Source organism: Cynara cardunculus, assembly GCF_001531365.2.
Source record: "Cynara cardunculus var. scolymus isolate 2C chromosome LG 12, CcrdV1, whole genome shotgun sequence".
In the NCBI taxonomy this organism is placed as follows: domain Eukaryota; kingdom Viridiplantae; phylum Streptophyta; class Magnoliopsida; order Asterales; family Asteraceae; genus Cynara; species Cynara cardunculus.
Window position 1 is genome coordinate 3,360,027 of NC_037539.1, and position 21,337 is coordinate 3,381,363.

Consider the following 21,337-nt stretch of genomic DNA (forward strand, 5'->3'; position numbering starts at 1 on the left):
CACATACTTTGTCATTGAATCCAAAGCATGTGCATTATCAAAGGATATAAATGTGTACAAATCATTTCTGTTTGAATAATAAATAACGATAGTATGGACACTCATCTAGCGATGCACGATATTAACCAAGACAGATGAACTGGTGTGCATGCCTAACTTGAATGAAGACTAGAGTTGGGATATACTTATAGAGCAAACCACACGACATAAAAAACGAACCACAATTAATGCATGTCATAATTTCTAAGATGAACTTGACAGCGAAAACCTACCACGTGTTAGAATGTTGCAAGTTGAAACGATAAGTGTCGTATTTAAAGGCATTTTATTGCACTGGAAATTGCCATCGTTGTTTTTTTTAATCATTTTCAGATAAAAAAAAATATTAATCACAACTTGTCAATAACATTATCTTGCATCTAGCATATAACTCAATTGGTAAATGAGTGGTGTGGATTTGCTCAAATACAAGACATGTCATAAGTTCGATCCCAAGTCTCTTTGCTAGCCTCAACCGCTGAGTGAGTCAAAACAAAGTCTTCACATTGGTGTCCTTAGAAGCGAGTTATGTATGGGACTTAGGGTTGCCGGTAATCATCTTTTTGTCGAAATAATGTTATTTTGATCTCATAATCCTTAATATTATCATGCTTGGTCCTTCTTATTTGAATTTTGTTATTTATTGGTCCCTAAATTGAAAACTTCACCAATTTAGACCCTAGAATATTCATTTTGTTTTGAATTGGTCCCTCCTGCTACAACAATTATGTTTCACCAGTAAGTTACCCCATACGCCCCTCGAGGGGCAATTTTGTCCTTTAATTATTAAGCGGATATGATTTTGACCTTGTCAACGGTCTTTTTGTTTTTTCCGGGGTTAAGTGGTAAACTATAAATTTAGTCCCTATGGTTTGTGAAAAATAACACTTTTTGTCCCTATAGTTTAAGATTTATAAAATGACCATCATAGTTTGTAAAAGTTGCTGAATATTTTGTCGCTCTTTAAAGGGCGTTAAAAACCATCAAATAGGTGGATTTTTTTCTTTATTTTGTTAATTTTTTTGTTTTTTATCCAATCAAAATGAATTTTATAATTGGGTAACAGACATAGAAATAAAAAAAGAACAAAACTGTTTTTCATTTAAAGAAAATTTTTAATTGACGTTAGAGAAAGGGACTAAAATCCGACGTTTTTGCAAACCTCAATGGCCATTTTGTAATTTTAAAACGAAAGGAACAAAAAGTGTTAATTTTACAAACCACAAGGACTAAGTTTGTAGTTTACTCTTTTTTCCCGTTTTTCTGTTGTCGACGTCCGACGGCTTTTTCTCCGGCCATCGGTTATGGTTTTTCATTCCTTGGGTTATCTCCAATCGCTTGTTGTAGATTAGTGGTCAAATACTCTCAATTGCGATTCTGAATTGGGTCGGATCAAATTGGATTTTCGATCTGCATCCTGTTCATTCTTCAGTTGAGTGATTGGAAATCAACTTCAAAACCCTTTCTGTGCTCCTGTTTCATTTTGGAAGATTGGGATCGTTGGCATAGTAGAGATAATGGTGGATGTGATTTCAGTGGTCTCGTTTTCAATTATGATGTGTATAGAGCTTTATCTCAGGTTAATTTCTTTCTCATTGTAACATTTAGATGATGTCTTGCATCTTTTCAATCGTAACCACGATTAGATCTTTGTGAGATCTCTCATCAATATATCATCATTTTTTGGCGAATCAATGCTCCATTACTTTCCCCAATTTTAATTTTCTTACAGCAGGTTAGTTCAAGGGTTTCATATTTTGCTGTAATCGTATCACTAGCACTGCTTGGAATATGTAGGGTTTTTGGAAGAATTTGGAGTGGTGACAATGAGGGAAAGCTTTGGACCTCTTTCTGAAGATCGGATTACATACAACGCACTGCTGAGAACACCCTTGCCAACAGTAAGGTTGCTTCCAATCTCATGTCGGTCATTAAAGAGGTAGTACTAATATCAATGCTTAATTGGTATTATTATGCACATTGCATTGTAGATTGTCTTGAAAACATCACACACTTGGTATTTCTTATTGATTTCATCTTTCACTCTTCTTCTTCTTCAAACACTTCATTTGTGCATATTTGATTATATAAACATTAGTTCATATACATCACATTGCTGGCCAATAGTTTTGCTATGCAATGTTATGACATTTGTCGTGAGCAACTCACAGCTCCTCTATTCAGGAGCCTGTTTTTGTAGAACTATGTCTTTCTGAAGGGCGATATTCCTAAAATATAGAACTTTTACAATGAAATATTGGGAATAATACCTTAATAGAATTGTTAAGCAGCAAACTCATACCTCAAAAGATAGGAATCTTATATCAAGTTAATTTTTCTTGTTTATGTTGGATCAATCTCAAACACTTGGAAGTTGGAAGTCTAATTGTGAAACTCAACGGGTGGTTCAGCAACATGTACGGGTATAAGCCCAAAATTCTCAATCTCTGTCCTTCCTCTGTCTCACCAACATTGATGGAAAACCATTTTTACCGCTTTATTGCGCTGCTATCTAGTGTCTTGCATAGCTCACACTTGAATTTGAGACAAGACAAGCTTAATGCTACTGGACGCTCTTGGCCTTCACCTGCGTCATGTGTCGGAATATTCATGCTGGAATAACCACAGTGATATCGAAGCATAAGGTGAGTAATTTTTCTTACCACTAAGACGGATACTGTAATCTTCTGTTTCTCTTTCAAGATCTTTCCCAAGCTTGTCCTCTTCCATAACATTAGATACTTTACTAGTTTTATAGTCATGCCTTTCTAAAATGCCGGAAATTTCAAATTTTTTCATGAGTTGATGTAAAGATATACACACCCACTGTTAGGACTTAGGAGCTTAAGTAAACAGGGTAAAATATCGTTAGACGCATCATATTGTCATATCAAAGCATGAAGACAATAACTCAGTATGCAGGGAGTATATATCAGTTGGTACTGTATCTTTTTCGCAAGTGTTTAATGATCAGGCACTATGGTCTCTGTTGCAGTTGAATTGGTATGCTAATGGCTGGGATGATCTTTGATTGATGACACTAGCAGGATTGTGGCATAGAACATCAACAACTTTGATAAATGCTTTTATTACAGGGGTCGAAGTTACTAGAAGGTTGAAATGTGTAGTAATTTTTGTAGTTCCACTAGCAGTAGACAATTTCCATGTTTATCGCACTAGAGATCTAATGACTGCCTGCAGTGTTTGTAGAATAATATGTTCCAAACGCCTTGAGTACCATGAAGAACTAAATAAAACGGCCACTAAATGTTTGATGGCTTTCCTTCTTCTAAGGTGGTTATTACTAATCTTGAGGCCAATTCACTAATGAATCTTGATGCAAAGAATTGGCCCAATTAACCATTCTTTCTTTGGTGCTTAACATGTTAACAACCATCTTTAAAGTTGGTTTACATATTTGTGTGCATGAAAAGGTCTGCATAACCTTATGATTTTAACCAAATGCATATGCTTTACCATTCCTCAGAAATGAGGCAGTCGAAGATTAATTTGAGTCTGAAAGGCTTGGAGAATGGCATGCTTAAGTGAAACTGTGCACACAAACAACCGTCATATGAGGTAAGTTAACTTGTACTAAGATGAAGACTGTAATTCATTTCTTTTACCCTTGATTGGCATGATAAGTAGGGAGTTAGAACAATGTGATGAATACTTGAAAAGTCTTGTTTCATTCTCTAGTTGCCCATGAATTTGGTGTTTATGTCACATCAAAGAAAAAGATCACCTGATTGTGATAGAAAAGATGACAACTCAAGTTAAGTCGAAATGATGCAAGGACTAGTGTCTCATTTTCTGCATCAACTAGAAATACTTGGTTTTTCCATGTACAGATAATGGTTTGATGATTATAAAAAGTGAAACTAATAAGGTTAATCTTTATGTTGAAACCATTATGGTAAACAAATTCTAAGGTTTAGAAGGGAACACGCCTCGTCCGGGTCAATACATTATCTTGAAAATATAAAAAGAAAAATTTGATTTCGACATGTGTGAGAAAGAACATATATGTAGGAAAGGGGGTTATTGGTAGTTTAACAGATAGAGATATAGAGCAAATGATTATTACAAGTACAGAAGCATAAAAGTAAGTAAGAAAGAGTCGTCCACTCACATTTGATGGGTTAGAGTCGCAGGTGTGATGGTGAAGTTAGGGGATTGGATTGCAACTTGCAAAGGGGGAAGCATTTCTTCAGTTCCCACTTATTATATGTGCATGCATCTTCTTCATTTTCACAAATTACTTTACTTTTTTATATATTCTTTGATTATATAATTCTAATAAAAGTATTAGTAATTATATATGTAGATTAATTAATGTAAATGGAACAACTTGAAATAAATAATATTAATAAACCCAATCATCATATATTCCAATTTTTGTTAAAATTGGGCCAATAAGAAAATTGGGTGTGTGTGTTTATTTAATTTTTGTTGCCATACCATATATGCACATCCTGAAGATAAAAAACTCATATGCTTAAAGATATTAATGTAAACCTAACATTTTTCACAACTTTTGTGCATCATGGCTTATCTTCCAATGAAGCTTCAAATCATTTACATATATCTTTTATTTAATTGTGTGTGTTCATCTAATCTATCATCTTATTTATACCAAATTGCATCTTTTCTTTTATTTAAATTGATGCTTGATTGATTAGAATTGTGAAATATGTGACACTTACTCCAATATCCATGACATTAACCGATTTTAATTCCATAAATCTTATGCTAATGCTTTTGTGTGTATATGCAAAGATATGTGTATATACATACACATATAGAGGAAGGTTCAAACGAAAACGGTAACTAAATAATAGAGTACGAAAACAGTAACTAAATAATAGAGTACGAAAACAGCCAAATTTAGTGCAAATTTACATGTGATTTTTTGCTAACAGGCGATGGAAGTGTGTGCGTGCAATGTGGCCCGCGACCTCAAGTCGCAGCCACGTCGTGTGAATCACATGTGATTTTATACGTGATTTTAGTGTAAAATCACATGTGATTCGACCGTTTTCTTATTCTTTTATTTATTTACTGTTCTCGGACTTGACTATATATATATATATATATATATATATTTTTTTTTTTTTCTTACATGACAATAATTTTCCTTATCAAACAATCTAAATTGGGCATATAGCAATTCTCCTTTGTGCACGTTTCTTGATAAGATTTTGACACTTGGGATTCTTTTCACATAAATGGTCAGCTCATCAATAGATACCTGTTTCTTGATTATATATACACATACAATCACAAGTGCGTAATATACAAGTGCATGCTATAGCAAATTTCGTCTTTTTTATGGATTTTATAGTTATATATAATATCAAGGCCAACGACCATTAGGAACATTCTGCCTACTTCAATTCCTAAAGTGCCATAATTCATCCATGCTCCAAAATGTGCTTGCCAAGTCATCATCTTTCATCCAATCTGCTTCTGCCACCTGGAACTCTGGGACTGTCATGTCACCAGCTGGTCCCACTGCGTGCATGTCCAAAGGGGTTAAGTCCATGTCAAAATTATTGATACCCACATGGTAATTACAGTCATTGTTCTGGATTGATGATATGTAGCAGGTGGCACTGTCTCCATTAGGGTTTATTTGGAGGTTTGAATTTTCAGGAAAAACCATTGCCATGGAATCTGATGAACAAAGGCTTGAGCTTGAAGCAGGGTTTTCCATTTTGGTTGGTTGTGGCGATGATGATGCCATAATTAGGGTTTGTTCGGCTTGCAATATAGAGCTCAAGTTGTTTTGATCGACTTCCGGGGTTGATGTAGATGATGTTGATGTTGATGATGATGATGATGTTGATGATGAGTTTTGTTCAACTTTTTCAAGTAATCTTGGCATCCAAAATCGTCTAAGTGTTTCCACAAACCTCTTGCTATTGGAGTCGATCTTAAGGTAGCGTGCTTGTTTCTGTACCCTTGTTCTCCAATAATTCTTTATCTCGTTGTCTGTTCTTCCAGGCAATTGGTGTGCAATTTTCGACCATCTTGAAGACAAAAAAGAATAAAATAAGTAGATAATTCTAGAACGTTCAGATAAAAATATATACATACATACGTGCATGTGTGTGTATATATATATATATATATATATATATATATACTCTCATACATATAATATCACCTGTTACCCCACTTGGAATGCAGTTCAAGGATTAAGAGTTGTTCTTGTGGCGTAAGATTTCCACGCTTAATATCTGGTTTCAAGTAATTCAACCATCTTAGTCTGCAACTTTTCCCTGTTCTTCTCAATCCTGTCAACAGAAATCAAATAACCCAATAAAATCAGATCAAAACCCTCGAAGAATATCAAACTACACCATTAGAAAAGCCAGAAAACACGAGACGTTTTTCATACCTGAAGATTTTGCGAGCGAGTTCCAACGACCTTCGCCGTGACAAGTAATATAATGGATAAGAAGATCATCTTCCTCAAGTGTCCATGGCCCTCTTCTTAGTTCATCAAAACTTGCTTCATTGCAAGAACCACCCATTTTTTCTTGTTGGGAGTTAAAACAGAAAGAAGGAAAAAAGAGGTAGACTTAAAAAAAAGTAAATGGAGGTCTACATACTTATAAAGAGATCCCCAAGAGGGTTTTATTGTAAACGTTGAAATATAAGATAGGGAAGTACACCCTACACTTTAAAGTTTCCCACAAATTTATAAATCCATAGTAATTTCAAAACCTTTTCTTATAAATACACGGCTCAATGATGTTTTAAAACATGTATTTTTATTTAATTATTCATAGTATATTAATAAATATACCTTCTTCTATTATACGAATGAATACCAGATAGTGAAATTTATCGATTTGTAATCTATTTCATTTCTACCTAAAAAATAGTTTTCCATAAAATATAGATATTATATTAATAATTAAAGAACGGACAAGAATAAAAATACCTCCACAAGACGAAATCCATTGGAGATGCCTTCGGGAACATCTCTAGAGACGGATGTAGTTTCTCATATTACGACATTTTCAAGAGGAATGATTCCCTTTAAGTTCAATGTTCGTGTCTTTTTGCAGTAGAGATTTTTATGAAAGACTCGTGCTTGACTAAGAATCTTGTTTATATTTGCCTTGAATAATTTAACATACGCTATAACTATAAAAGTGTATTGTCTTTTTCAAACTTTTGGTACGAAGAATATGAAGTATGACAAGAGAATTGAGGTCCCCATAGTTTTTTCCTAGGGGTTTTCTCTTGTTTCTCCAAAGAATCAAGATTAAAGCTACGACATCTTATCTGATCTAATATAATCAGTATTTCTGAATATGTTAATACACTGTATTTCTATATTCGTACCGACAAAACATGTATCTAATGATCAGTAAACTATATTTGCTGAATTTGTTAGAGGTCTACAATAATTTATTTCTTTTAAATATAAAAATATATTTTCTCTTGTTGAAGTAAAAGGCATACTAATAGTAACGTTGACAATGAGAGTGGGTTGTTATTGATGAGCACAAATGATGACTACCCTTTTAGACCGACGAAAAACTGAAATAGTTGGCTGCTACATTTAATTGACGGTTCAATTAGTTCACACTCGTTATCATCAACGTATGTATTCAATCTTTTTGAATATTGTTTGCTTTCCTGTGGTATTATTTTCAAAGTAAGGTATTTTTATTATTATGTCATGTTTTTATTAAGAAATAAATATTAAAAAAATGTAATTTAAATTAGAATTGATGTAAAAATACCTAAATTATATTGCATTAAGTATGACCTTAAAATGTTTGATGTCAACCATAATCTTCATTCAAGCTCTTAAATACCATCATGATAAAAGTACAACTTATAATTATATAAAATACAGATAACACACATACATACATACATTCATATATCTATATTATATTATAAAGCATTTGACAAAAACTCTTAAAAACATTTTTTTATGCATAAAGTATTGTTTATTCAAGTGAGAACTGATTAGTTTGTGGTAGCCGTAAGATCCAATGTGAACCACCGTTTGAGATTTTTAAGGACATTCCATAAATAAGCTAAAATGATAATATAGCAATTCTATTTTTGACAACTAATCAAAATATTTAATTAAATTTTTTAGAAGGAAATATTTAATTAATTATAGTTACCTAGTATATCAATTACCTAATACATATCGTATTTTAAAGACGTTTGTAAATCAAAATATATCATAGTGATAACGTTCACAATGTATTTTCTTTGTTTTATGAAACGTATCATAGTGTGCATTCACGTTATTTTCATTACTTTACAAAATGGTATCATATTGTGCATCTTGTATGTATATCTAAGTATCACAGTGAATATCGTTTGTAGGTATCACAACGTGTATATTTATAAAATCCCTAAAATACCTTTAATTAATATTTTAAGTTAAAATTACCAAAATTCTTAATTTCATAATTTAACCTTTGATTTATGGTTGAGATCAAATCTCACGATTATCACAAACAAAACAGTTATTATTTAATTATGCCATATTATAATATATGTCTAAGGTGGGAGGTGGGGGTTGGGGGTGGTGATATCTTCCATTAATTAATTTAACATTAAAAGTGTATCAATTTTGTAAAAAGTGCAAGTTGTGGATAGGTTTTGATGGTAGGGGTCATTTGCAAGTGAGATTGTGATACATGTAATATCAATACATTATTTATGGCTTTTCCACATTTGAGCAAACCATTTGGAGATGGGTGTCTTTTTCATTATCATTCTTCAATTTTTCAATCTTTTTTTGTTTAACAAAAATGATTTTAAAAAAAATCATATTTCAGACTGTAAAATATATGTCAAACGTCAGTATATATTTTCAGAAATTATCTGTATATCTCCAAATAAAAAAAAATTAAATAAAATTCTCGAACATTTAAAGAGGGTGGTTTTATTGTGTGGGAAACAATTCATTATTCCAATATGAACATCTATAAGTTGGTTTCAAAGGTGGGGGGCTAAATTGAGAGGCTATGGAAATGGCTCCATTTGGAACAAAGAGATGATTGAGAATATGAATAAATTGGGGATCACTTTCATTTATGTAACATGTTGGATGATTATTGGGCCATCTTTTAAGTTGAGGTTATTTTCTCTTTTATAAAAATGGAATTTGGAATGTATTTTTTTAATACTGGATACTGAAAACTTAAAGGGACCATAAATGTTTACTGAGTAAGCGTTTATCGGGTGTCACTTATACCGGTAAAAGACATAGCAAGAACAGTTGGTTGTAACCGGTACGTGAAGGAAAAGATTTTTACCCAGTAAACGTTTACTGTGTTACCCGATAAGGTACGTGATGGTGGTAACTGTTACCAGTAAATTGGTTTTGATTTTTTAAAATACAAACATTTTTCAAAAACTTTTTTATATCCAAAAAAGTAGAAAATATTATGAAACAAAGACCTGCATTTCTTTTCCTTAGTGGGCTTAATCAGGCCCACTTGAACATCCATATCCCACTCTTGTGAATAATTTTAGAGTAAACTACAAGTTTGGTCCCTGTGGTTTGTCAAAAATAACATATTTTGTCTCTGTAGTTTTAATACAATATGGCCATCGTGGTTTACAAAAATGTCCAAATTTCGTCTTTCTATCTAATGGTAAAAAATTTCGTTAATTTTTTGTCTTTTACCTAATTAAAAGCGATTTTATCCCTATGGTTTTTTTATTGAGTAAATGACACAAATGTCCTTTATTTAACAGTAAAACTCACGACTATTAGTGGCAATGACCAAACCCAGATATTTTACAAACCATGATGACTATCTTGTAATTTCGAAATTGTAAAAAGAAAAAGAGTTTATTTTGACAAACCACGAGGACCAATTTGGAGTCTACTCATAATTTTATTTTCAAGATGTTAAAGAAGATTTCACGAATTTTTATTTACATTTTATTATATTTAAATTCTCATAATTATATTATATCATTTAATTGTTGTCAAAATTAAAGAATAAAAGATAATATCTGATGTAGCTGATGGAAAAACAAAACAAATTTTCAAATAATACGTTATCTGATTTTCTTATAATTATTTAATTGATTCTTTTATTGTAATATATAATCCGTCTTGTTTACTTAATTATCTTACAAGACCTATGCAAATCTCTTCTTTTTTACATAATCAGACACGAATCTTAAATCTTACCAGTTACATTGACGTGTTATAATTCATTTTTTGGTTAAACGAATACTTGCAAAAGGGCTGAAGCTTTGAAATGGAAATTTGTAGAGTAAGGAAGTGTAGTTGTCTCTCCTTATTTGTGTTGCTCGACATTCACTCTTTTTATCTTCCCATTTAACTTTATACGTCTTAAAATCACTTCAATCGTACTGTAGAAACTGTATTTTACCAATGAGTGCTCCAACCATATTGGCATACTGCAAATTCACTCAAAATGTCGTTGTTGGGAGAGAAACGGCGAATATGTCGTGTTAATGAACATTTGTCATATACGAGTAGTTTTATGAATATTGTTCACCAATGAAAATATAACATATGTGAACATGTTCATTAGTGAACACATACCTGAATGTGTATGTATGTGTGACTGGTCAACAATGTTCACCAATGAACAAGTTGCCAATGTGAACAATGTTCATTGTTGAACAGTTGAGTGCACATTCATGCATTTGACTGATGCTATCATGTTGATCATCCATATCGCACAATCACCAAACACAACGAACTCATTATTAAGGATGTTGATTGTCGAAATGTTATTGATTATTTCTCAAAATACATTCATTTATGAGCAATCATAAACAATATAACTTACAACACATTGATAATATTAAAATGACTAAATTCAAGGAGTAACGTAACTCCTTTTTAAATGCATTAAAGTAATACAAAACATAACCTTACTATTTTACCCCAATCATTAATTAAACATGAATATATGAATCATGGTACTAGATTGATTTTTATTGGTCTAAACAGTTTGTATAGTTAACACAAATAAACTGGTTAACTAAAGATCACACTTTAATTATATAACTTGAATTTTATATAAAACCAATATCGACATGTATCAATAAAAAAAAGTTGGTACCCATTAATTAACTTGGTACCAAATACAGGTTATTGATACACAATATAAAATTCTACGTACTAATTATAATTGATTGGTACATGATATTTAAAATTAGAAATTTTTTGATATTATACCAAATCGAGTGGCATGTAAGATTGGGTTGTCCGATGTTTGGCAAGTGGAGTGGACTTATAATAATGAAATTAAGTAGGGGCGGAGCAGCCTTTTTATTCCAAATTTTCTGGTAATTGAAGACTAATTACACAAGCTACCAAATATGGATATATTATCATTAATAAGTCATTACTACTTTTATGTTAATTTATATGTAATAATTGAATTATATATATATATATATATATATATATATATATATATATATAGGGTTTATTTCAAATACAACCTATCGTATTTGTACAACCAATGCAACCCAATAAATTGAAATATTTATGGAAATGATTAAAGTTCATTTATTATGATTTAAATATTTATGGAAGATGAATACAGTTCATTAATTATGATTAATACTTTATATTAGGAAATAATAAAAACCTCTATAAAATCACATATTAATCAAATGAAATGGACGGTTGAGATTAGATTGTATTGGTTGCACAAATGACAAGGGTTGTATAATAATCAACCTCTATATATATATATATATAATTCAATTATTTCATATAAAGTAAGATTTATATTTGAAACTTCATAGTAAAATCGTGTGAAGTTAAAAAAAACTTGAACATTTACAGTAAAACATTGTGAAGGTAACCTTCACAGTGTTTTGTTGTGAAGTTTTAAATGGAAAAAACGGTTTCACGAAAACAATTTAGTCTCACATGGTCCTAAGTGTGTGTGTGTGTATATATATATATACAATTATCCCATGACCATCAAATGAAATGTGAATAGTCCGTCCTCTTCTCTCTCTCTCTCTCTCTCTCTCACACACACACACGTCACACACATATATATAACATTTATAGTGTTTTATTGTGAAATGTCAAGTATAAAAAAATAGTTTTACGAAAGCAGTCTGATCTTACACGATCTCAAGTCTTTCTCTCTCTACACACACACACACATTTAGTATTAACTAACAAATGTATTTGATTTTCAATATTGGTAATTAAAGTAGTGAAGATTCATTTTTAATTTTAAATTACGTTTTTTTTTTAACTAAACAGGTACTCAATGGGTTTCCCAAACCCCTTGGGAATTAATAGTCGGGGGTGGGGGCTTAAACGGGGGTCGTTGAGGATGTGGGATCCAATACTTTCCCAATATCAGCTCCGTTTCCATTGCACCACATTACTGCCAATCTTCAATTAAGATTGATCAAATGGTGCAGATCCTTTCTTATCCTTCTCAGCATAATTTTCATTGTTACCGGAACCCAACCCCATATATAATTGAGAGAGAGAGATAGGTTCAACCGTTCAGGAAAAAAACCTCTAAAAAAACTAAGAAATATCTTAATAGCTGTTCATTTGTATGGTAATAAGTGCGTATAAGTAATTGAAGAAGTTTCCTGATTTCTATGCACGTATACATGTTATACGCATATAAATATTGTATAAATGAATGATTATTAAGGCGTTTTTTAGTTTTTTTTATCCCTTTATCGTGTGTGTGTGTATATATATATATATATATATATACATCCTAAAAACTTGTTAAAACGTTAAAAACATCGTATAAACCTATTGTAACGTTTTTAGATAGAAACATTTTTATAGTTTGGTTTTATAAACTAATATTCTATAAAATATTCTATTACAACACTTAGACATTCTAGGCGTCATATAGTATGAGCAAGAAAAGAGGTAAGAAACAATACTGATGTTTTTCAATTTACAATATTCTTTTAACTTTGGTCGCATGGGCAATTACGAACAACCAACGTATTTTATAAATACATTCACGTCAAGGTTAAGCTTTTTACATTACGGCCTTTTGACATTAATTACAATTAACCTCTCATTTTATATGATCATTAACATTAAGGTGACAAAGTTTCAATGCAAAAGGTTGGTAACTTATGATATACATCTTACCAAAGAAAAGATGGATGGATGGATGAATAAGCCAATAATGTGTTGTGTTGATATAAAAAAGCTTAATGGGAAGAAAGGTTGATAGTTATGGGTAGTAGTAGTTAAGTGTCATTCCCTTTCCAAGAAAATTGAGCCCCAAAATATGCATCAATGGCAATGCACCCTCAAAATTCCCCATACTTGATCAAAAGCCATCTTGTGGTCCTATATCACTAAATCTATCAATTTGAATGCATGTGTACCCACAAAACTTTCTATCACCATATACCTAGTAGTAAAATGGAAAAGCAACAAGTTTCTATAAATAGAAACCCTAGTAAGTTTGAGTTGAAGTTTGGAGCTTGAAAGTAGGAAAACCTAATTATTGTATCAAGGCAAGCCAATCAAGATTTGAGAAGCTTGGGTACCACCCATCTCTTTTTCTGTGTCCTCTTACACAAGTACAGTTTGGCATGTCTTTAATTAAAGTAAGAACTCTATCATGGTTGATCAATTTCCTCTGGGAATCATGAGGCTGCTGGACAACAATATGAACACTGCGCTTGAGAATTTCAGCTCATTTGATGTTAATCTTCATGGGTTTATTCCTGTGTCTGCTGACAATTTCTCAGATCATCATCATCCTCTTGCATACATGTCTCTACAAGATGGTACTGAAGCCATTCCGAGCTTTAACTTCAATGGTGATCCTATGAACCATTTCCCAACAACAACAGAAGTGTTTGGTCAGCTTCAACGCGATGGCATCGCTACCAGGGTTGAAAGCTTCATGAATCTCAATCCTCCCATCTTCGGCCCTGGATTTATCGAAGAAAACAAGGTTTTATTTTCTTGATTCGTTTCCATGTTTTTGTGTGTTTGTTTGTTATAAATCCTTTTGTTAACTATATATGTACGATTTTAATTCGGTTTATCTAGGACTATGGTGTTAAAAAGCGGAAGAAGAACAACGAAGCCGGAGTGGAGAAAGCGAGAGAGGTTGTTCATGTGAGAGCGAAGAGAGGTGAAGCTACTGATAGTCACAGTTTGGCTGAAAGGGTTCGTTTCATATGTTCTTTCACTTACAAATATAAAGAAACACATTTAATTTTAGCCCAAAAACACAAAATTTCTAGAGCTAATTAATTATGCATCTCTTCTTCTTTTTTGGATTAGATGAGAAGAGAAAAAATCAATGAAAAACTACGACGTTTGCAAGATCTAGTTCCAGGCTGTTATAAGGTGTTTATTCTTATTCATGCATGTTCATACAAAATTGTTCTTTGATTTTATTTGGGATTTTCCCGATATTTTATTTAATTTATAAAATGATCGATGATCTTCTTGTATAGACGATGGGAATGTCGATGATGTTGGATGTGATAATCAACTATGTTCGATCATTGCAGAACCAAATCGAGGTGACTTAATTGTGTTGTCACTTTTTTATTTTTACAAGAATTAAACCAATTAAATTCAAGATTGAAGAATTTATTAACTCGTAATTATTATTTGGTCGTTAGTTTCTTTCAATGAAGCTTTCAGCAGCAAGCATGTTTTACGACTTCAACTCATCTGAAATGGAGGATATGGAAACATTGAAGGTAACATCGTCTTTAGCTTATATAATCTTGCAACTATATATATATATATATATATAATGATTTCATGTTTTTCTTCTTCACGAATGAATTCTGAATATACCTGTGTGCACGTAAAGATACAGACCATTAACTACGTATTCTGTTTTTCATGCCAAATGCCAACATGTTTAAAGTTTATATTATGGTTTTAGCTTTGTATCTTTTTAAATCTATTCATGTATGTGCATTTTCGATATTCTCACGCTGTATCAATAAAACTAGTGAAATAAATATTTTAAATGGATAAATAAATGGGGGCAAAACCCAAATGAATTTTAATTTATTAAAGGCAATAATTTTGTATATAAACCAAAATAAAGGTTAAAAGTGTCTGGAGGTCATATGTTTAAATTCAATGAGAAATAAAATCCCCTTGTGGTCACGGGAGGTTCAAATGTGGTGACTCTTGACTACCCATAAAACAGGTAGTCACCCAGGAATTAGTCGGCTTGCATAACGAGCTAGATATTCAGGTTGATAAAAAAATATTTTTGTATATATATCATAAATATTAATTTCATTGAATGCATATATATATATATATATATATAGAGAGAGAGAGAGAGAGAGAGAATTGAAGTTAATGCAGAAAGGATAACGTTGCAGGGAACAAATGGGAATGAAGCACAAGTGATGGAGAGGATGGCTAGAGAAGGCTATGGAGGAGGAGACCTTCCTCCCTTTCAGTCGACATGGTCTCCTTGATCAACTCTATGAATACAACTATATATATATATATATATATTATCATCTATCTGTCTTCGATCTTTTTTGATTCTAAAATAAATAAAAAATGTGTTTGTCGATTACTTAAATGATATGTTTTGTTTGAAGATTAAGATATGGCTTTGAGAAAGAGAATTGTGGTATAATAACTCTTGTTATTGATCAAATATATATTCATTCTGATACTTATTTATGGTATTTTGTTGATATTATTTTTTGTTCTTTTGTATTGTTATTTAACTTTGAAGTATTCAAGCATATTACTCGGAAATAAACATATCACAATTTAAAAGGTCGTTTACTAAACGCTTATCCGGTAAGTATTTATCGGGTAATTTTTCTCACCGGATGAACATGGCAAGGGCCAAGAATCTCACCCGGTAATAGCGATGATAAGGATGGAGAGTCTTATCCGGTAAGAGTGACGAAAAGGATGGAGAGTCTTACCCGGTAAGTGAGGGCGACGACTCTTACCCGGGTAAGCGCTTACTAAACAAATTGTTGTATAGGATACGTTATAATGTACTACAATCTTACCCAATAAAATAAATTATAGTGTTGACTCCTAACATTAAGCACTTACCGGGTTCTTTGAACCGATAATCTTACCCGGTTAACATCTATCGGGTAAAAGACACTTACCAACAATTTATTTTTGATGGCCGGGAACGTTACTCAATTAAGTGGGTTGTGACTCTTGATGATAAATGTTTATCCGATAAACACTTTGGTAAAAAAACTCCTAATCAAGTAAAATAGATAAAATTGATTTGATGTTTTATCTTTCTGAACTTGACCACAAATTTAACAAAAAGGAAAGATTATGAATTCACGCTTTCGACTAGAGATTATTAAAAAACATTTCATATTAACCTGGTTATCTAATTTTTTTAAAACCCAACAAATTTATCAAAAAATAAAAGAGAGAAACAAAACCTTTGCAAAACGCAGAACCGAACTGAACCAAACCAAACCAAATGAGAATGAAGAGAGCAACCAAGGTCAATGCAAGACACCAACAACCCGAGAAAACAAATACAACTGACAAAAGCAAAAGTGCAAAACAAAGAAATCCAAAAGTAATGAAGCAACCAAACGGAAGGAAACAACGAAAACCAACCAAAACCCACAAGACCAGAGCCACTGAATCAACAAGAAGCAACTCTCAAAACGAGCTAAGAGGCCTAATTGGTCCTTGAACTATAGTCACTTTAAATTGTCCACTTAACTTATTTTAGAAATGAGTTTATACGTTTATTACATGCAACAGAAAAAGTTGTAGCGTTTAAATTTAAGTCCAAATAAGAAAAAGAAAAACTATAACATTACATTGGTGGCAAATATAAAGAATAATGGCGGACTCATGAATTTTCTTCAACAGGTACAGGTACATTAAAAGCCTGTAAAGTTTTAGGCTTGTTTAGACGGAAAAGCCGATTCGGTGATTCGAGGGAAAGCCGATTATGTCGATTTTGGGAATAATACATTTTTTTCAAATTGAATCAACCTCGACCTTTTGAGTAAAACACAAGACTGTATCTTACATCTGACGCATTGTTAGAAATAATGGACGAAGCCATAGACTTGGTTTGCCGAAATAAAATGACAGGGGGTGATTGATAATTTTTAGAAAAGTGTAGGGTGGTATTTGTATGTTTGTCTATCACATCATCGGTATGCACGATAAATGGGGTTAACCGTTAACGCCCAAAACAAGCGAAAATCCCAAATCCACCACGGGATTATTAAACTTCGATACAAACGAAGGCGAAGATGTCGCAGGCATTCTTCTCCTCCGGGCACGTGATCCTTCCGGCCTCACGTGTCAAGACGTCGTCTTCCGTCGGCCTCCACCTCCCATCATCGAACGTTCACTTACTTCGCCGAACGAACCACCGGCTGCAGCCGCGGTTACGGTCTCTAACACCGCCTATCAGGAGCTGTACTAATCTCTTATTTGATATCAAAAGTGGAAAAGGGTAACTTACTACATTAATCCATTTATATGGCATTCAATTTGAAGAATTTTGCTTCATATCATGTGAAGATAGTTTTCAATTACATGAGGAAATTTCCGTAGGGAAAGGGAGGTTTTGATAAAATGATCACTTACATACTCGTAACTGATGATTATTCTAGGGCACTTAGGGTAGTAACTGATGTGATGAAAGTTCGAACTCCCTCCGGCCCCCAATTTATAATTCTAGATTCAGTAACAACACTTGAATTACACTTTGATGTTTGATGTCAACCCTGGTGGTTTCGGATGCCGAATTTTGTGGATTTTGTTGCGCAGTTAACACCGTTTGTAGTACTTGCTATAAATTTCATCTTCTAGAAACCATGTCATATGAAAAGCTGAGAAGCTTCCAATTTGGCATTGCAACCCCAATTCAAAATTTAGTTCGATATTGAGTTAGATCAAAAAGTTCAAATCCAAAAGCAATCATACATCAGGAAAACTTTGTTCCAAGAAGAGTGGTGGTTTTTAGACTTTTAAGAGTCAATCTATGTACACGTTAAATATTGGTATGAAATTTGTTTGCCAGAAAATTTTCAGTCTGGCGCTTGTTATGAAGAGTAATGGGGTATCTTAATTTTCTTTATAGTAAACATAACCCATATCAATTTTATAGTTGAATAGTAGATCATCAGAAGTCAAAATGAATCTCTTTGCTGAGGGATGAGGGTCTGGAATTTCTGCTGGTAAAATAAGTATATTTGTAATTTGTTTGGTCTTAATGCTTGGCAGAATGAGTGGATTTCATGAGGTTGAACTCACAGTTCGAGATTACGAATTGGATCAGTATGGAGTTGTGAACAATGCCGTCTTTGCAAATTATTGTCAACATGGTGAGTCTTAAATGTTACATAACTTATTTAGTTATCAGCTGGGATCACACGCTATTATCAAAAGAAGTGATATCCGCTACTCCTATTTGATTTTTTGGAGAATGCATCTTTCTCCTCTGAGTTCACTTTGATTGCGTTGTTACCATGGTTCAGAACAAAGTTTTGACCATTTAACATTTCACGCAAAAGGCCTCTCACCCCTTGGGAAGAGGTAAGGTCTGCATACACCTACCCAGACCCTACATGCGTTGGATTTACTGGTTTGTTTGCTTTTAGTTTAGTCCCATATATATGGTTTGACAAAGTTTTGACCATTTGAAATTTTCACTTTTGAGTTCCATTTATATGGTTTGACTGTTTAACATTTCATTTTTGAGTCCCATTTATATGGTTGAAGAAATGAGATGTGATCATAAGTCCAACTTCCTTGATGTCAGAAAATATAAAGATGGGACCTAGAAAATGAAGAATTGAACAGGGAAGAAATGATATAGGAGACAATGGTAGAAATAAAGATTCCAAATTCTAGCAAGCGTAACCGGTATACTTCTGAACTATGAAGTTAACACCATGTCAATATGGATAGCTCACAAGTTAATTAATTAAGGAAAACTGGAATCAAACATTTTAAATATTTTTATGCTGGAACATGGAATTTATGTTGCTTTTATTTGGTATAGCGATCGGAATAAGCTTATGAAAGCTGTTGATCTCAACACTTGATTTCGTTGTCTCCTAAAGGTTTATCTAAATCATTCATTTAACAGGTCGTCATCAACTTATGGAAAAGCTTGGCATAAGTATTGATTCAGTTGCTCGAACTGGTAATGCGATAGCATTGTCAGATTTATCACTCAAATTCCTTGCACCTCTGAGAGTATGCTTTTTAACTCCAAATTGACTTAACTCTTAACTATCACTTATTGTTCTCTCTCCATTTGCTTATTAATCCAGCCACACAACTTTATATTACAGACTTCATATATATCCTATTTGAATTCTATGAAGATTTTAAGACCTTCACTTTTGAGTTCATAATGAATGAAATGAACCCCACTTAAGTTGTATTCCATATGATCAACCTGGTTGACAAACTACTTCAAAATTTCAGAAATATTTTACCACACTTACGAACTTGAACCATCTTTCCATTTACCCTTCAATTAACAAAACACACATCCCATAATGATTTTCTCCATTTTTTATGTTATTGTTCTTGTTAATTAAGGAACTCCTTTTAAGGGTTTTCCTCGAGAAACAAAAGGGGCATACCAAGAAACCATTCAAACTCGAAGCTTCATTTGAATTTGAGTGATGGCTTTCTTGCAAATTAACCATTACTGTTGCGAAAAAGAATACCAAAAAGAACACTATAATTTGCATGTACAAGTGGTTTTGGGCAAATTGTGGAGTGTGAATGCAAGAAACCCATTGTCCTTTGCACCTCTTTATCTCAAATAGTTTATTCTTGTAAATTATAGTGTTTATCTTTTCCATCTTTGCAAGATCCATGATGATGGTAACTCATTTGAATTGTGCTCTATTTTTCAAGATCTGTAAAAAGTTGCCAATGTGCATGATTTTCTGAGAAAAACATTATGCTTAAATCCCTTTGTGTGCAGTCTGAGTTCACATCTCTTCATGATATTTTTGTCAAAACAGATTGGAGATCGGTTTGCTGTAAGAGTGAGGATATCCGACTCTTCAGCTGCTCGTATCTACTTCGAACACTTCATTGTCAAAATCCCAAATGAAGAGGTTAGAGCATCTCTAACTGCTATGCCATTTTAGAAATTTTGGAGGTTTGGGAAAAGTTTGCTCCAACAACTGTGCTAAACTCTCTAAAATAGGAGAATCTCTAAATTTAGAAAAAGAGAGAAAATATAGCATACCTGTTGGAGATACTTTGACATACATTTATATTTAGATTTTTCTTCCCTCAACGTACCTATGTGGGTCCTTTGGTTATATAACTTTATTGGCTGATTCTTCGTTTTTTAAATTCACGACCTTCTTGACATGCTTGAGAATGCCACTTCTTAATGGAAGAGTGTCACTTTCAGATACCTGTTAGAAGTTCATGGATGTAAAAAACATTTGTGAGGAGATCATTTAGCTAAATAACGTGTTCCTACTTAATCTTACGAAATCTATGTTTTTTTTCTGGTGTAGCCCATTCTGGAGGCACGAGGAACCGCAGTTTGGCTTGACAAGAACTATCGGCCAATTCGTATTCCACCAGAAGTGAGATCCAAATTCGTCCAGTTCATTCGTCATGATGATTCCAAATGACATACAATGTCGTATGTACCCGGGTTTAGTACTCGATACCACAATTTTTGTAACATGAGGTATCTTGTACGATAAATAATATATTTTTGTCACATAGATAACACAAAAATTTGAGTCCCTATTCTTGCTATATTTAGTCCTTTTCAGTTTCTAACATTGTCTTATGATGTGTTTCAAGGTTCATTTTCAATCATAAGTGTACTTGTGTTTGTGCTATTCATGATGGTTTAAGATTTGAGCAAAAAGTTGATTACAGGCGGTCTCGATGAGCCCCACAAAAAACTCGGGCCCTAAGAACCACATGCGTGGAGGCTAGTGGAGGGGTTTAAATATACTTTTTATAGGATACGAACTTAAACCTGTTGTGTATTTGAACAAAGTTGTTCCACCTTTTTGTAACTGAACTGTAGGCATGAGGGCCATTATAGCTAATAGATACATAAAATAAGAGCTACAAAAGTTTATGACAAACACTTACGTTTGTGATAAATTTGGTGGTGAAACTTAGGGACTGTTTACCAAACACTTACCCGGTAAGCATTTACCGGTAAAATCTAATACTATCACTTATTTATCGGGTAAAATTTTAGTCCACCAATACAACATCATATGCAACAATTTACCCAGTAAGCGCTAATTGTGGTAAGAGTTGTCGTCCTCACTT

The 21,337-nt window shown here is 32.9% G+C and overlaps 3 protein-coding genes and 1 long non-coding RNA gene across 5 annotated transcripts; 3 read left to right on the forward strand and 1 right to left on the reverse strand.

Moving 5' to 3' along the window:
- Positions 1-1,332: 1,332 nt before the first annotated feature.
- On the forward strand, positions 1,333-5,782 carry LOC112523090. 2 transcript variants are annotated; one of them, XR_003070240.1, is made up of 5 exons: positions 1,333-1,618; positions 1,837-2,462; positions 2,556-2,684; positions 3,527-3,618; positions 5,695-5,782. It is a non-coding gene; the product is annotated as an uncharacterized LOC112523090 (long non-coding RNA). The 2 variants fall into 2 exon arrangements; XR_003070239.1 differs by having other exon boundaries at positions 1,837-2,684; positions 5,695-5,763.
- On the reverse strand, positions 5,351-6,578 carry LOC112523087 (transcription factor MYB62-like). The gene is made up of 3 exons (XM_025132528.1): positions 6,443-6,578; positions 6,209-6,338; positions 5,351-6,071 (listed from the first exon to the last, which is right to left on the reverse strand). The coding sequence occupies exons 1-3, from the start codon at positions 6,576-6,578 to the stop codon at positions 5,432-5,434; spliced, it is 906 nt and encodes a 301-aa protein (XP_024988296.1). The 3' UTR covers positions 5,351-5,431.
- Positions 6,579-13,688: 7,110 nt separating this feature from the next.
- LOC112522764 (transcription factor bHLH75-like) lies at positions 13,689-15,507 on the forward strand. The gene is made up of 6 exons (XM_025132071.1): positions 13,689-14,000; positions 14,099-14,218; positions 14,336-14,401; positions 14,512-14,580; positions 14,683-14,763; positions 15,409-15,507. Exons 1-6 carry the CDS (start codon positions 13,689-13,691, stop codon positions 15,505-15,507), a joined length of 747 nt encoding a protein of 248 aa, XP_024987839.1.
- A 1,761-nt stretch (positions 15,508-17,268) lies between these two features.
- LOC112523150 (acyl-acyl carrier protein thioesterase ATL3, chloroplastic) lies at positions 17,269-20,889 on the forward strand. The gene is made up of 5 exons (XM_025132625.1): positions 17,269-17,507; positions 18,281-18,381; positions 19,149-19,258; positions 20,044-20,139; positions 20,554-20,889. Exons 1-5 carry the CDS (start codon positions 17,302-17,304, stop codon positions 20,671-20,673), a joined length of 633 nt encoding a protein of 210 aa, XP_024988393.1. The 5' UTR covers positions 17,269-17,301; the 3' UTR covers positions 20,674-20,889.
- Positions 20,890-21,337: the final 448 nt, after the last annotated feature.

Excerpts from the sequence above, each read along its gene's own strand:
- LOC112523087 (XM_025132528.1), bottom strand. The coding sequence starts at position 6,578 with ATGGGTGGTTCTTGCAATGAAGCAAGTTTTGATGAACTAAGAAGAGGG. Across the intron at positions 6,339-6,442 it reads CTCGCTCGCAAAATCTTCAG|GATTGAGAAGAACAGGGAAA; the intron begins GTATGAAAAACG and ends TTCTGTTGACAG. Across the intron at positions 6,072-6,208 it reads CATTCCAAGTGGGGTAACAG|ATGGTCGAAAATTGCACACC; the intron begins GTGATATTATAT and ends TTTGTCTTCAAG.
- LOC112522764 (XM_025132071.1), top strand. The coding sequence starts at position 13,689 with ATGAGGCTGCTGGACAACAATATGAACACTGCGCTTGAGAATTTCAGC. Across the intron at positions 14,219-14,335 it reads GTCACAGTTTGGCTGAAAGG|ATGAGAAGAGAAAAAATCAA; the intron begins GTTCGTTTCATA and ends TTTTTGGATTAG. Across the intron at positions 14,581-14,682 it reads CATTGCAGAACCAAATCGAG|TTTCTTTCAATGAAGCTTTC; the intron begins GTGACTTAATTG and ends TTTGGTCGTTAG.
- LOC112523150 (XM_025132625.1), top strand. The coding sequence starts at position 17,302 with ATGTCGCAGGCATTCTTCTCCTCCGGGCACGTGATCCTTCCGGCCTCA. Across the intron at positions 17,508-18,280 it reads GATATCAAAAGTGGAAAAGG|AATGAGTGGATTTCATGAGG; the intron begins GTAACTTACTAC and ends AATGCTTGGCAG. Across the intron at positions 18,382-19,148 it reads TGCAAATTATTGTCAACATG|GTCGTCATCAACTTATGGAA; the intron begins GTGAGTCTTAAA and ends TTCATTTAACAG.